Source organism: Fundulus heteroclitus, chromosome 2, assembly GCF_011125445.2.
Source record: "Fundulus heteroclitus isolate FHET01 chromosome 2, MU-UCD_Fhet_4.1, whole genome shotgun sequence".
Classification (NCBI taxonomy): domain Eukaryota; kingdom Metazoa; phylum Chordata; class Actinopteri; order Cyprinodontiformes; family Fundulidae; genus Fundulus; species Fundulus heteroclitus.
The window spans coordinates 28,259,860-28,277,027 of NC_046362.1; the positions used below are offsets into that span (position 1 = coordinate 28,259,860).

Consider the following 17,168-nt stretch of genomic DNA (forward strand, 5'->3'; position numbering starts at 1 on the left):
CTCTCACCGTCAACAGTCTCTGTTCTCTGCTTTCAAGCGAGTGGATATTTATGCGGGAGCTACCTCTGGCTTCGGCATGATGGAGTAATAATTATGCAACATCACAGAGAGAGCCCTCTACCACGCTGAGAATTGAGTTTACAGCTTTCCGCTTTGAGCCTCAGCTACATCACTGCAGCGCAAACATCTTGCATTAACATTTGCGCATCGGAGTGGGATGGATGTGTATATTGAAGGGAGTGACACATGAGGAGCGTGCGCGGGGGGGGGAGCCCTCGCTGTGGATCAAGCCGCCTGCTGTCAGCTTTATTAACAGCTCCGTCCACTATGGTGCAGCCCAATTAATTCAGACAGTAAATTCTAAATTGTCACTTTTTACTGGAGCCGCATCACGTCAGCCTTGTCAATACTGGCCTTCCACTCATGGTAGGATGGTGTGGAAGCGAAAGGCAATAAGGAACGAAACTGAATATAGAGCCACTAAGGTTAAAACGGACAGATAGGGGAAATTATGAAACTTTTAACTCATCTCAGAGGAACCACAATCTCTTCTTACCTTTGCTTTTAACCCCAAAGCTGACCTGAAAATTCCTCTCAAGCCTGTAAAAAAAATATATATATTAAATAACTTCTCTTACAGGTGAGACAAGTTTAAGCCATTTACTCTGCTCCCTTTCTCCCAGTGTATATATAGATGGGATCTGTGTTAGGTTGAGGCTTTTTTTTCTTTCCAGGGACCCCCTGTCTGACATGAAGTGAGAAAGAGTGCTGTGAGGAGAGCAGAGGTAGGAGTGCGGGAGAAATAAAGCATCTATTTTTAGGCATGTGTTGCCGGAGTGCTTGCATAGGGGCTCGGAGGAGGGTACCTTTGAATACAAAACACGACTAAAAAAAAATTAACATTAGAGCTTAGCTGTAGACCATGCAGGTAACGTCAAGGAAAGCAGAAAATATAGTGGTTAGTATTGTCCAGAAAAATAGTTTTATTTTATATTTAGCTGAAGCTGAGCTGTACTTCTGCAGCAAATGAGCAGTTATGAACCCCGTCTAATGATCGGTGCCATGTCTGACATGCCCCTGAGTCATATAGATCTCTGCACACAACTTTCTATTAATAACCTGCTAAAGCACCTCGGGGTCTTTTGGTGTCGTGGTCCAGTGGAGTTGGGTCACTATTGACTACAACTACAACAATGATCACATTGTGCTGTAAGTATGTATTAACATTTAAAGGTTATATATCAGGGCTGCACAGTGGTGCAGTGGGTAGCGCTGTTGCCTTGCAGCAAGAAGGTTCTGGGTTCAAATCCAACCCTGGGCCTTTCTGCATGGAGTTTGCATGTTCTCCCTGTGCCCCCATGTGGGGGTGCCCTAGAGCCTCTGCAGCAGGGTATCAAAAAAGAGCAGTTGCGTTCCCTGTGCAGATCAGGTGCTAAAAGAGCCTCTTAGACTCTGAGCAGAAATTATTGCGCTCTGCCATACATCACTGCTCGTTGGTCGTGTTGTTTATTGGGCAGGGACGGCGCGGCCAAGGTAGGTACTTCATGGAGGGGGCGGGTAATCAACGGTTTACGTAGACCAGTGATTAGGCTGTCATTTTCGAGGACAGGGAGGGCTGCTGCTTAGAGAGCAGAATTCACAAGGATTACTTAGACATGCATTAATCAAGAAAAATACCCCTTTGGTTATGATTTTGATGAAGGAATAGCATCACAACATAGCTAAAAGATCAAAAGAGTTGATTTTGCTTGATATAAACCCTTTAAACCCTTTGAATTTTGTCTTTGACAAAACACTTGTATCGCTCACTGCAAATGTCTGCATTTGGGTTTTTACCCATCTCTCTTTGATGTATGCCATGTTTCAGATACATGACCTGTTTAATCCCATCTCTGTTGACAGAGGGTGAGCCTATTGAAGCCATTGCCAAGTTCGACTATGTTGGGCGCTCTTCTCGAGAGTTGTCCTTCAAGAAGGGCGCCTCCCTGCTGCTTTATCACCGAGCGTCTGAAGATTGGTGGGAGGGACGCCACAACGGCATTGACGGCCTGGTACCACACCAGTATATCGTAGTCCAGGACATGTAAGTGATATTCTTGCATCAAGCAAATCGAAGATGATTTTGTTAAATGTGTTCTGGTATACACTCACTGGAAAACCTGTTGAATTGCTTGTTAAGGCAAATAGGGACTCAGCCAATCACATGGAAGGGAGCTGATCCATTTAAGCATGCAGACATGGTGAAAACAATTTGCTTAAGTTCAAATCAAGCACCAGGTTGGGAAAGAAAGTGGATTTAAGTGAGAACCTCCTCTCAGGTTTACAGAGCGTAGTCCGACAAAGAGAAAATATCTGTTCAGCTGTCGTGTGATTAAAAATGCCCTGTTAATGCCAGAGGGCAATGGCATTGGTTTCAGATAAAAGACGATAGCTTGATTAACCATTTGTTACAACAAAGATATGTGAAATATCGTCTGCGAACGGACAACAGGTCAAGCAATAAAGTGGATAGCTACTCACCAAAAGACCACACCAGGGCACCCGTCCTTTCAGCACAGAGCAGGAAACTAACTTAATCATTTGCACAGGCTAACCAAAAATGGAAAATAACAAGTAGGAAAACAAAGCATTGACTGGTCCTCAATTTCAGTCAGGTGGCAGGGTCACACTTTGGCATAAACAACAAAAAGGCTTAAACCCGTGCTGTCTTGTATCAACAGTTCAAGTTTCTCTGCCAATTAGTCCCCAAATGAGCATTGTGCCAACGCCACAGCCTATTGTTACTGACCATTCCTTTATAATTGGAATCAGAGTTAACTTTAAGGGTAGGGATATATATATATATATATATATATATATATATATATATATATATATATATATATATATATATATATATATATATATATGTGTGTGTGTGTGTGTGTAATGCCTTTATTTTTCAGTATTTTTCAATTATTTTCAATATGGACCAATGCATTACAGCCAAGCTTGGCCTTCATCATGTCTGCTGTTCTCTACCTTAACAAGCTAACTGAACAAACAACCAATCTCCTCCACCAATCAAGACATGTATTACATGGAGAAGGGGAGGAGTATCACATCTTATTTAAAGTAAAGTACAGAAAAAGAGAAGTTAAATATTACATTATATGCAAGAATGAAAAGCTTTTTTCTAAAGTTTGTTTGTTTTTTCTTTAAAAATTTTGGGGCTGGACATTATTAGAAAATCCTCCTTCCTATATCAGGTGCTTCCAACACACTGTGGAACCTTATCATCGGTGTCAGGTGTGGACATCTACTGCTGTGGCTCTGCGTCCGGTTGGCTTAATGTTACAATAACGTGCAACGTCAGACTTCATGACAAGCCGATAGTTATTGCATTCCAAACATTCCTTTGCAATATTATGATGATAGATTCAGGACGCATCGTGCAGATCTAACAAAAAATGGAGAGAAGCCTTTCATCGCGTTGGGATTTCAAACACGGATAGAGAAGAAATAATTTAAAGCAGTGACTGCATTTTCTACTTGTCCTGCTCGGGCATCTGTATATATTATGTCAGAGAGGAACTCATCTACTTCTGAGGGTTAAATACGACACTTATCCTTGTTGACTTTGCCCCGTGAGCGGTCGTGAGCCATCAGTTGACTGAAGGGTCACGCGCAGAGGACCTGCAGCCGGATTTGTCTTTCCCACCGCTCTCATCCCCGCTCAGCTGTGGAGTGTTCTCCATCTCCGGGGCTCTTTACGAGCCCTGCTGTCACTGTGTCAAACGCACAGCACTAACAAGCATACACTCTTCCCCTGCCAGTGTGGGCGCCTAATGGACCGGATTCAAAGTCTCGTTAGGACTGGAACAGAATCCCTGCAATCACTTAGTGGCTGGCCGACAAAATGGCCATTTAATATTTCTTCTCGCTGCTTCCTCTTCTCTTCTTTGCCCCGCTACAGTCCCGTCCACATGAGTCTTATCAATAATTCACCAGCAGGGACACTGCAGAAGGAGTGTCTTATTACTTAATGAATACAAAGGGAAATTCACAGCAACCCAAAGTTGATCTAAAGTGTGGAAACCACCGGAGCTAAGAAGTGTGTGAAAGCATGTATAGTCAGTCGTTTACCAAATTAAATACTGTTAGCACATCTCCTAATAACTTGTTTATTTCTGTCTTTGATGCCTTTATTCACCTGCCCTTTGTTCTACGGTCACACACGTACACTGATGCACATTGCGAGAGGCAGCGGTGCTGCTCAGTAGGTCTGATTAAAGCCACCTGACAGGCACCAACTGGACCCGGTTTCCAGTCACATACCTCGCTGAGTCCCATCCAGCTGTGCTGTATGTGAATGAGTGTCAGTGTTGCAGAGCATCACCAGAATACTGAAAGGCTAAGCACCATGACTCATCTGAGTCTCAGGACCTTGGAAAGCGGTGGCAGGGGGTGGGGGGGGGAGGAGGATGCTGACTCATATGAAAAATGATATCAAACACTGTTATTGAGGAACTGCAAATCGGAAAGACCGGCTTATTGGCTGGTTTTATTAGTTTTTTTTACCCCCCCTGAGCTATTCCTTTTTGGGTCTGTCTGTCACTTCCTCTTGCTCTTTCCACGTCTCAGTGTCACAATGTCTCTGCTTCTCAGTGATGACAACTTCTCTGACAGCCTGAGTCAGAAGGCTGACAGCGAGGCCAGCAGTGGCCATGCGGGAGAAGATAAATGTTCAGGAAAGGACATCAGCTCACCGACCGATACCAGGATCTCTGAGGCCTACATCGCCAGGTATGCTGATTATAAACTGCTGGGGAAGACTTTAACGCGATTTCCACAATTAAAAACCATATCAGTGCCAATTATAAAATCAACCAAATTTACTACACTTTAGATGTACTTTGTCACCTATGAACCAAGGTCGGGTTTTCTGTGTGTCGAAATCAAATCTGTCATCCCTAAAAAGCATCCACATGTACATACATCAGGTGACATCACATAAGGCATACTGACCACATCCAATTGTAACTTTCAGGTTGGTTTATCTTCTAATTTAGCTTTTTTTTTTATTGAAATTCCCTCCCAAAAGATGGTAAACAGGTATTGTGCTTGGCACCAGCTGAAATGTTTGGGCCATACGTGAAATATCAGCGTGGATTTCAGGAAAATCTAGCAGCTCCCACCAAAAATGATTTCCTGACTGATGGACTGTGAGCCAGATCCTACCAGTTAGCTCCAACATGTGTACACCTCACCATCATTCCCCCCAACAACACAGGGAGGAAGTCAGAAAAATAACCCTATTACTCAGAAGTCAGAAACCAAGAAGTTCTTTGGATTACTATGACAGTGATTCAAGCTAAATATGGAATTTACCCTCTTAGCAAATGTTGAGTAAGCACGCCAACCGGTCAGATGGTTACAGGTTTGTTCCAGTTCATTGGCATCATCAGCTTGTCGCAGCCTTTCCTTCCACATTTTAGAACTTGTTGCAGATCAAAAGCAAATAAAATGCCTCAGAATATTTGCTGAAATATGTCAAAACTCACTCGCCTGCCTTAGGGTTTATTAATGCACGCTGATCAGCTTTAATCTTGTGCCTCTAGTGATCTCATCAGCCCAAAAACAGGCAAGGAAGATTTTTGTTTTCCATCAGTGGGTGTGTTTTTTTTTAAACCTTATATTTTTAGAAATCCTCAAGTGAGAATCCATACTTTGCTACTAAGTTGTATTATTTTCAGAGTACATTTATTAATAAGAATTCACCTGAAAAATATCTTTAAGTATAATATTGTTTACTGTTGCCACCCTTCCTCACATTAGTGTAATTAAAACAGCTTTTAATGTGATTAAAAAACATACGCCGCCCAATAGTCTATTACCAAACGTTTATATCCTCTAGGATTGGAAAGTGTTGGAGAAAATGCACCTGATCCTCCTCGTGTCGTTGTTTATCCTCACCTGACTTCTCCCAGCCTAATCACAGTGAACTCCACTTGACCCTTGGCTTATTTCCTAATCAACCCTGCCCAGACAGTTCCTTTTAGATTGTCGGCGTATTTGCAAATCATTTCAATCATTCACCCGGAGGAATACCATCCAAAAGGAGCGGCGCACATATCCAATCACACCTCCAGTCTTTTTTGGCTGCCTTTCCTGGCCGGATGCCAGTATTTAGTCTCTTTTCTCTCTCCCCTCGTTCGGTGCGTTCCTGCTGCTGGATTAAGTGACCTTGAAGTGTCTGACTGGCTCTTTCCAGATACACGAACAACTGCTATTTTATTCTCAGCCATACTCACTCCCTCTTCCGCAGGGTTGAAACGTTGATGATTCATGCTGCCAATAGTTGCAGCCTTACAGCAGCTGGTATGCAGTTAAAGCCTGCGACTGAATAAGTCATCCCTTATTGAACGTTCCTCACGATAGTACAACACCCTTCCCGTCACTTTGGACCAGGTGATAACCGCCTCTTTCCGTTCCTCATGTCACCTCCCCCTGTTCAGTTTGTTTTCCTCCAGAAGATCCAAATGGGTGAATGAGTAATTTACCTGTCTTGATCTGGATTATTCCCTTTCCTTGGTGTTCTTAAGCAACGGTACACTTCTCTGATGGACCTCTCCAAGATCTTATTGGTTGACGAGATGTCAATAACAGTCTGTCAGGTTTTTGATTTGATGCAAAACTTGGGAGACTCTCTCATGATCCAAAGCCCTTTATCACCCGAAGCAATATTATACAGTGTGTGGGCTGTGGGTTTGCCTCTACAATAGGTGTACACTTTGTCCCAGTAGAAAGCTACTTGTATGAATGTACACTGCTCCACCTGCTGTTTCTGAGTGGTCCCTGCACGTGTTTACTCAACAAAATCCTCACTGCAGTCAGAAAAAGGATGGGGCATGAAAGTCATCTCAGTCTGGGACTTCTGATGATTTCTTCTAATGATTGTTCCTTTTTTTTCTGAGCTTATGTTACATATGCACTGGTTTTAATTTTTTGTGGACATTATTTGATCCGAATGGAGTCAAAAGGATTCCGACAGGCTCGAATATATAAGCACGCAACCACAAATATCTGTGTCAATGCCCCATAGCAAGTTGCAGAATAAATAGATGCTTTCTATGTAGCAATAGTGGTCCTGGGATAATTCTTGGTGTATATTTGACCCTCTTATTTGAAATGGAAGAGATCATTTGAATCGGTTCTTGTTTTGGCATGAACCCAGCGTTTAGGCATAGTCTGTACATTTACAAAGGGTTTGACATCAGGGACACTTAGGGAAGTTTATAGTTAGCCTCCATTATCCATTTCAAACCCCCCTTTTTTTGGTATCATTGTTGTGTTGTCATAGTTCCCTACTGTGTCCCAAGTTTCAATCATCTGACTGACATGCTAAACCGGGTGCGATATAAAACAACAATCCAGCAAGTACCAAGGCTAAAGCATATCCTGAACGGCAAACAGCTGGTGTTTCAGTGGGACTTTCCACAGGGGAAGGAAGCAAGTTTAGGATCAACAGGGCAAGAGAAGGTGCTGACCAAGACAGGGGTGCACGCTCCAAAACCGAGTTCAAGCTCAACTGAAACTTGGAGATACTCTCTAAGGCGAGCCGAAAAGTTCAGGCAGAAAAGTTACGTGGTCAGGTGAGACACAGATTGAGCTACCTGGTAAGAATGAAGGAAAGACGTACCGTATTTTTCAGACTATAAGGCGCACTTAAAATCCTGAATATTTCTCAAAAGTTGATGGTGCGCCTTGTATATTATTACTGACCGATTTTATGTGGTACAATGCGCTCAAAAATCAGTTAAAATATGTAAGCACGACTTTGGTAAGAAACGAAGCCGCTCCGCTCAATAGATATCCGTAGCATTAACGTTACACTGTGTCACTACCTAATCGGACCCCTAAGCTGTCTACAAGACTGCCTGACTGCAACTAGAAGTTCATTCATGTAAAGACCCCCACATACTTGTGCTACTTCACTCCGTGGAGGTCCGTGTGTACTCGAGGCAGACTCTGCGCGGACTCCGCGCACACAGGTACATGCAGAACTCAGTTTTTATGACTGCGTACACGGCACTGAGCTATATAATACACTGGAGTGCTGATTTTGCCGAAAAACTGAAGTCACTGGCCGCCATCTTGCTACTCCGTACTCTCACAGAATCCCATAGGATTTGCTTGCAATAACAAGCAGTTTTCTGGCTGTGTGAAAACGTTTCATATGTAATTCTACAGTCAGTGGATGTACTAACACTATCAACTACTAGGAAAGGATGTGCTGAAATATTTTACATGTTATTCATATTATATATATATATATATATATATATATATATTTAAATAAATAAAATGCAAAATATTTCAGCACATGACTTTCTCAGTACTTGATAGTTTTAGTACATAACATAAAAGTATATGGCATTTGAAATTTTCAAAGTTTTAAGCCCCCCCCTGAACATGAGAAAATCCTCGTTATTCGATGCTGTAGAGCACATATTCCATAGTTACTGGGGGAAAATAGGGAGTACCAATATGGCGGCTGGTGGCTTCAAAGCGACTCGTTCTAACAGCGGGCGATTAGCACTCCAGTGTATAATATAGCTCAGTGGTACACGGTGTCACACTATAAACTCCTCGGCCACAAGAAGTCTTTACGTCGAACTGTTTCATGTGTGACACCAAGGTTGATACACTGAGCTGCTCCAATCAGGCGGTCGCAAGGACGAGCGTCATCACAGTCCCTCTCCGTTCTCACTGACAGGTGTGCGGTGGGAGCCTGCAGGAAAAGAAACGGCTCTAGGCGCTCGGCTAGCTAATCGCACATTTTACCATCCGATCCGCCTCTTCGCCCCACTGGCAGAATTGTATGAATTTGCTATAAGAAATGTAGGAAACAGTACGCTTAACGATGAAGGGTAAAAGGTCCGCCAAGCTCACAGTATGCGCACAGAACCCCCGAGTATGTGGGAATCTTTAGGCAGCCTGGAGTACGCACTAGCAACAATAAACCTAGTAAATTAATAATCCGGTGCGCCTTATGGGTGGACAAAGACACACATTAAGAACATGTTAATTCACAGTACGCCTTATAATCCCGTGCACCTTAAATACGGTATGTTCATAGGAGTCAAGGGGAGGTTTCCAAGCATGAGAAACAATCTAGCAGCTATAAATCATGTAGGTAGTAGCATCATGCTGAGGCTCGGTTTCGCTGCCAGGTGCATTGCTTGTGAAATGTCCCGGACCTCAACCTTGTTGACTGTGTTTAAAAGCAGTATCCATGACGGGACACAATCTAACCCTACCGTTTTTTTAGATTAAGCTTTTTAAAGGCTACAAACGTAGAATGTGGTTTCGTTGAACAATTTGCTTGGGGAGATTTTTTCCGAAGTTAGTCAGGGTTTACTGCCTGTGTGAGGGTGAGAGAACCTACACAGGTTTTATTTGAACCCTGAAAAGGGAGTATTTAAATAGATTATTGAAAGCCCAAAATGAACATGAAATTATTGCTGATAAATGGATGTAAACATCTGACTAAAACTCTGCTTGATTTGACCCAAGACTTATTGGATCATATTATCAGCAATATAACCAATCTAATTTCTAAAGATTTTTGCCAAACTGTTGCTTTGTAGCTAGAGTTCAAGTCTTCGGTCTCCATCCTTATTATTGCTTCTTCTGTAGCCGAGTGATGAAGCTGCTTCTAAATCCTAATGATTATGGCTCAGACAGCTCTCATTAGGCAGATGTAAACTCTCAAATTGAAGCCATTTGTCTTCGAGAAGTGATTAGCAGCTGAGTAATTCACTTCTTGTTCATCACGGGGGACAAATTAAAATTATTGATCCTCCATAGATCAGTTTCCAGATGTCACACAAATCCAATATTTTCATTTGTGGCCTTTTCAGACAACACAATACCTGCTGCTAAATGGTTTCTATGATCATATTGCTGTTTATTTTAAAATATAGTTTCAGTTTTTAACATTTCTCACAGCATTAAAATTGGTCATAAAGCTGCTTCACTTTATTGAATATGATGGTAAAATCAGGAGCTTTGTTTAATCATTAGAGTTAATTCTGAATACTTCTGTATTATGGTTTATAAAAATGTTGAGCCCGCTTGGTTGAATGTGTATCAATTTCTGCCTTGTATGGAGCAATACAAACCTCTCAAGGGAGTAGGTGCTGAATTTTTGCCACGTCATGCTTTGTGGAGGGAGCATAAAGGGACATTTATTCCCAGCTCTTTGTCTCTGTGTCACACATGCAGGCCTGTCAAGAGTAGGTGTTGTTATGAGTTAGCTGATCCAGGTTCAGACAGAGGACAGACGTACGGCTTTGACAGCTGCAGTTTCTTCCAGAGAGCGTGTTTTAGTGGTCTGATGAACACCAGACACCCCCCCACACACACACACACACACACACTCACCCACCCTGGCTAACATCCAGGCCCACTCTGCCTCCTTTGCAAAACAACCTTAATGGAGAACAGAGGGGTGTACGACAAAGTGAGATTCATTGGTTCGTGAAGTACCTTAAACATTAAGCAAAGGGTTCTCAATGTTCCAAAGGTAAAGTCACTGGATTTAGCCTCACAGGAGGTAACAGAGGGAATCACTTGAGCTTCATATGCGCGACCGAACGAAGCAACACGAATTGTAATAGTCATCAAATAAAACTAAAGTCTCTACAGGTTTCTGTAAATTCAGTAAAGCTTTTTAAGACATTTCTAAGAACAACATGAATAGAACAAATATCGCAAAAAATAAAACAACTTACTCAGTAAAATTTAACTTACTGAGTACCATAAGCAATTTAATTAAAACTTTCTCAACTTGACCTTTGTGTTCCAGCTGACTTGTGACTCGACTGCTTTTGATGTCTGAGAAAGTATTTTCTCCCTCACAGATTTTTTTTCAGTATTTCCTTTTTACATGGGTCAGGGTATTTAAAAACTTATATCTGAACAAAGATAATCAGGAAAAAAATGGAAAGTTTAGTTTTCATATTATGAATTAATTTGTTAGGTTAAACAGACTATTTAAACCAACCTGGCCCTATGCGAAACGTAATTGTCTCCTAAATCCAACCTGGTGGTGCTACTCTAAGCAAGAACGACTGCCGTCATGTGTTTCTGAGAACTGGTGATGTGTCTTTTACGTCACTGGGCAAAAGTTTACCTTCCCTTCCTTGCAGATTGCGTTACTTCAGCCACAATGGATCATTGTCAAGCATGAACAGCCTCACACCACTGCAACTCAATCAGATATAATTCCAGACTTTAACTAGGCCATTACCAAACCTTCATGCAGGTTTTCTGTTTGTTTGTTTGTTTGTTTTTTAGCCATTATGAGGTATAGGTGTTGGTGGGACACCAAAATGTATTTGAATACCAAGTATAGAAAGCCAAGGTGTATTTAGGACATTAACCTGAAATTAGGATTATTGTGCGTAAGAAATTTCCTACTTTGCAGAAACCATGCACTGAATATGCAATCTGTTATTAATATAGTGAATTATAATAGTTTTGTTCTCATTAAAGGATGATGCAATAAAATTGTCATGTAAACCTCTTTTAGTTTGTCTATAAAAACATTTGCAAGTTAAGAAGCTCTAATATTGAATTGTCACAGGCAGTATGTTTGTAGAATAAGAACAAATGTTTCAAACTTGTGTAACTAAACTTTGTCTGTACTTTCCTTTACTGCTGTGTTAATATCTGAAGGGGAGGGAGGGCATGGTGATGGCCGTCTGGTCACATGAAAACGAAACTTGACACTTTTCCTACAGAGTGAGGTTAACCCAAAAAGGTTCATGGGAAGCGGTATCTGTAATTTTAGGTTCTAGGAAAAGCTCCTGACAGTAGAAGCCCCATGTTGTGTCCAACAAGTCTATGTTTGTCAAGTCAAGATGTAAAGATGTTTTGAGAATTCATTATCCATTCCAGTTTTAACAATTCGATGATTTAAACCATAAATCAATTATTCCAAAAGCAAGTGAGCAAAATCCTGAGCAATATCTAGCTGTGACAGTTTGTAAAATGTGGAAAGCTCTTTTAAAATAGAAGCCGAAATGTTACAATTAAATATATTTTTGCCATATCCTGAGCAATATCTAGCTGTGACAGTTTATAAAATGCTAAAAACTGCTAAAATAGAAGCTGAAATGCTACAATTAAACGTATTTACGTGTATCTTTTCTGTCTCATACCTCTACCCCTGCAGGCATAGAAAACGATCAGACCCGCCATCCCGCCGACCCCCAGCCCGCCCCAGCAACGTTCACTGCATGCTGCATTCGTCCCAGCAGGGCCACGGCGGCACCCCGGAGATGGGGTCTCCGGTTCTGGGCCACTTCAGCCCACGGGATCTGCTGAGAAGCCACAACCACATGCCAATGGAAAGCCCTGAGCGGCGGCGGCGCACCGGCCACGGCAGCCTGACCAACATCAGCCGCCACGAGTCCCTGAAGAAGATGGACAGCCCGCCGATCCGCCGCTCCACCTCCTCGGGCCAGTACACGGGCTTCTCTGACGGCCATCACCACCACGGCGGCAAGCCCCTGGACCCGGAGACCATCGCACAGGTCAGCGCGGGACGAGCGGCGACCAGACCGCAGCTCCCTCCACCATCAAAGCCCTGCCCCGCCCTGTAAAACATAGTCAGTCCCTGTCTTCTGCTTCCTCTGGCTGCTACTGTGACGCATGCAGACAGTTAGCTTCACAGGCAGACGGCAGGGAGCACAGCTTGGCACTGCGACTCTTCCACTACCAGCAGAGTTCCTGCAGTTTATCTTATAAAGCTGTGAACGCATCCTAAACCCTTAAAATATCAATTTCAGCACAGGAGTTGATCTTTCCAGCACATACTGCACACATGAACAGCGAATCGAGGTCAAACTTAAGATTGTGCTAGGCTGTCTGCCTGCCTGCTGTCAGAATGCTCAGATGGGATTTTTCTCATTGCTGTGGGAAGTCAGCATGCAGATGGTGACGTTTCCTCGGGCTTAATGCATGTGAAGTAGAAACTAGCATACGTGGTTTTTACAACTTTTCCTATTCAGCCGTGTTGAGACTTGGAGCTGACAACAGCTGTGTCCATTTCCGTGTCCGTTAAAAGAAAGAAAGAAAGAAAATAAGTGCGCATACGACAGGTGAAAGCTGCCGAAGAGTGAAGGCAGTATCTAATATTTTCATATTTTAATGATGTTTAAGTTTTCTGACTCCAAAACTGGATCTAAAATTGGCTTTGAAAGCATGTTTTGTGTAACCTGACCCTAGCCAGATTGATATCGCTCCGCCTAGCTTCACTCACATCCATCTGGGACATCTCCCATAGAGAGTGATTTCTCCAACCAATTTTATTGTCCAGCCAATCAGGACGCAGGGCTGGAGTTTCATAGATGTGACGTAGTGGAGAAGCGACCGTGACGTGAGACTGTTTTGATTCAGACAATGGCGGTTTGCATCGAGGAAGTAAGCGTTAACATTGATGCTGCTATTTCTTCCGTGTTGTCCAACCTACCTAATATTGTTTCATTAAAAGAACATCAGAGAACGGCTCTGAAGGCTTTTGTTGGTGGAAACGATGTTTTCGCCCTTCTCCCGACCGGATTTGGCAAGTTTTGTTTTCCGGGGCGCGCCCGTGGCGGAGCGGTTAGCGTGAACCATATTAGGAGGCCTTTAGTCCTCTACGCGGTCGGCCCGGGATCGACTCCGACCCGCGGCGCTTTGCCGCCTGTCTCCCCCCCTCTTCCTGTCAGCTCACTGTCAATAAAACGCGTGCCACTAGAGCCGCAAAAACATTTAAAAAAAAAAGTTTTGTTTTTTCCTGCGTCGCTCTCATCATCGTCACGGGTTAGCTTCAGTGTGAGTGGTTGAAATAGCACGTCGATAAAGATGACAGAGAAGTGGTTTATCCAATCATATGCAAGGGTTTTTGATAAGGCCCAAAAAAAAGCCTTAAAAAAAGGCAATTCCTATGGATCGGTCCCAGATGTATGTGAGTGGAGCTAGGCGGAGCGAAATTCATCTGGCTAGGGTCAGGTTATGTTTTGCGTTCTTCTGCCAACACTTTTTGTATTATTACATATTTTTGCTCTAAACACATCCTTCCGTGAGCTAGGTTTCCCCACAGTCCTCACCTCTCTTCCCCTCTTTGTGTTTTTGCAGGACATAGAGGAAACGATGAACACCGCTCTCAATGAGCTGCGCGAGCTGGAGCGGCAGAGCTCGGCCAAGCACGCCCCCGACGTGGTGCTGGACACCCTGGAGCAGCGACAGACCGCCGGCAGCGGTGGTGGTGGAGGGGGGGGTCCCGCCATGGCCAGCTCCAACGAGTCCCTGAGCCCCATCCACGGCGTCCTGCTGCGGTCAACCGCCAACACCGAGCCGCCAATCCGCCGCAGCGCCAGCTCCTCCAGCGAGGCCATGAGCACCTTCAAGCCCCTGGTTGCCCCGCGCATGGGGGTGCAGCTGAAACCCCCTGCTTTGAGGCCTAAACCAATGGTCATGCCCAGGTCCAATCAGGCCCCTCAGCCTCCCGCGGGGCCTGCCCAGGACCCTCTGGACAAATCCTGTACCATGTAAGCTCTGTAAAAGAAAAAAAAAAAGAAGAAAGAGATGGAAAGCAAAACTCCCAACACCCTTTTAGGGGTCTGTGAACTTCCAACCTGTGTTTTCAGTGCACAGAAAAGGACAAGATCCATAAGATCTTTGTAATTATAGGTAGTAGTTACAATGTAGACTCGTTAGCCGAGGAAATCGTCTGCCTCAATAATGTGCAGTTTTATTTTAATATTCTTAGGTTACTATCTACCATACAGTATGAGTTTTTTTTTTTTTTAAATGAATTTGAGCAACAAATCACAGCATCTTCCTTGAGACTTTAGATCTAGTTTTGGTTTACAGGTAACAGAGAAGTAAAGCAAGTACTTGCAGGGAAGACTAAAAGGGAGAACTGGAGCGGCAGAAACGAAGAGGATCGTTTTTGCCCTTGAAGATGTTCTGAATCGCTTCTGAGGTCGTATAGACCTACCTCGAGATGTAACTGATTTTAACTTTCTGATGTTAAAAACGGTGCTGGAAAACAAACTGTTTAAAAGGTTGCCCATCGTGCGCCCAAGGAGCCCTACACTACTTATTTATTAACGGTACCCTGTTAATAAATTCAAAGTACTGCAGCTTGTACCCCTTTCCTCTCCGTAGCATGTAAACTGCAGCGTCGTTCCTTTTATTTTCTGCCAGGTGTGTGATGAGCTGTGTCTCACAGACGTATAGAGAATCTCCTCTTCTCTGGCCTCCCTCAGATTAACCAAACATTGTTGTGTAATGCCGGGGTAAAAGACATAAGAACTGGACAAGAACCACTACTTTGATGTGAACCTGTACGCTTCAGTCCCTGCATCTACACCCCGAACTGCATCTTTGCCTTTTTTTTTTGTATACGTGTCTATCACGAGTGTGAACGGTCACCACCACCATTTTTTTTTTTTTTTTGTTTCTCACACGGTCGCGGACCCCCGCGTCCCAGCCTTCTGTTTGCCTTGGCTTTATCGACCCAAAGACATGAGTGTGTAAGTGAAAGTGTGGATGTTGAAGCTCCACATTCGCCGGTGTGCGCGTGGACTCGAGGCGGGGTGTTTCGTCTCGAGCGCCGGCGGTAGCCATGGACCCCCACGACTGTTAGCGTGAAAAGCCTCGTCCTGCAGTCGCCCTCCTCATTCTGCTTCTGTCTGTGAGGGAGTCTGAACGGAGCAGTTTGCTTTGAGCCTTACGGTCCGTGTTCTGTTCAGGTGAGCATGTCGCTTATGCTTTAGTTTTTTTTGTTTTTTTTTTGGTTTTTTTGTAATTATTTCTCTTGGACTGGTATTTTTTGCTCCTGAGTGAATTTATAAATTCGACAAACTAACATGGCAGAAGAAAAAAAAATAAGAGACCGCACATTGTTCTGCTCCTGAACAATAATTTCGAGATGCAATGGCCTCAGAAATTAGCTTGTGCCGGACTCCAGCTGCTCTTTATGTGTCCCCCTCCCCCTCCCCACCAGCCTCTGTATTATAGAAACAGTTGGCTGCTCATCTTTTGTATATTATTATACACTAAACAAAGTTGGTTTGCAAGAATAGGCAATGCTCTCTACTAGCAGGTTTACACCATCTTTGACTTGACTAAAAACGTGTGTGCATGGATCAAAAGTTATTTTTAACTAGTATCTTCATGGTTTTTTTATATTTGTTTTTTTTTATTTTACTTTATTTTATTTGTTTGTTTTTTGCAGGGTTAAAATCACTCAGAGTCTAAGTTGTAGAAAACATAGGCAGCAGTTTGAAGCCAGTTGTATACGAGAGAAAATGTGGGTGTTTTTTTTTTTTTTCTTTCTGGTCACCAGTAACATGATCAACAGTAGGACTCCGTTAAGCTGTCTGTAAACTTTAAACTAGTCTGTTCTGTACTTGTGAAAGTGCCTTTGAATTATGTTTAAGTGGAACTTCAGACGTTCTGTCTCGTTGCGTTTTCAATAAAATGCAGTGTAGCAAAGTAGAAATGTTTCATGACTTAGTTACATTTCCCAAACAGCTAAATGGCAGAAATAATATTAACCAGCTTAAACATTGTGACCTTGCACTTTTATGTATATAACTGTACATATGGCATGTAACATCACAACATCTTAAGTTCTTTTCATGGAGGATTTTTTTTTTTTTGAATAAAGGAAATAGTTTGTCGAATCTGAGGTGGATTTTTTATTTGCTTTTATTTTCAAAAGTTTCAGTTTATTTATTGGACATCAGTAGGACACACAAAACACACAAAAAACACAACACCAACATTTTAAATAGGGTTTTAGTATTTACTAACACTTAATAAAAAAACAACACTGAATATCTTAATATGCATTTAGTTCATGCACACTGATCTACATTGTAAAAACAAAGCAAACTGACTTAAATGATAAAAGATTTAAAGAAGGGAGCAAAAATACAGAACCTTGCAAAAGTATCCATACCTCTAACTTTTGTCACACTTTGTTAGAACTAAAATTGAAAGGTATCTTATTGTAATAGACCAACAGAAAGTAGAGCATAGTTGTGAAGTTGAAAGAAAAGGACACATGAATTTCAGATTTATTTTACACAATTAAAAAAATCTGAAAAGTGTTGCACGTATTT

The 17,168-nt window shown here is 42.7% G+C and overlaps 1 protein-coding gene across 3 annotated transcripts in view; it reads left to right on the forward strand.

The window, feature by feature from the left end:
- Nucleotides 1-16,727, forward strand: part of srgap1a (SLIT-ROBO Rho GTPase activating protein 1a) — a 124,352-nt gene extending 107,625 nt beyond the window's left edge. For 2 of the 3 annotated variants that reach the window (XM_012860317.3, XM_012860324.3), the window contains exons 19-22: nt 1,903-2,083; nt 4,648-4,785; nt 12,224-12,584; nt 14,170-16,727. In XM_012860317.3, the coding sequence (XP_012715771.2) occupies nt 1,903-2,083; nt 4,648-4,785; nt 12,224-12,584; nt 14,170-14,586 (1,097 nt within the window). In that variant the 3' untranslated portion in view covers nt 14,587-16,727. Of the gene's footprint in view, nt 1-1,902; nt 2,084-4,647; nt 4,786-12,223; nt 12,660-14,169 lie in introns of all 3 variants that reach the window. The other variant, XM_021315442.2, reaches the window with a different exon arrangement.
- Nucleotides 16,728-17,168: the final 441 nt, after the last annotated feature.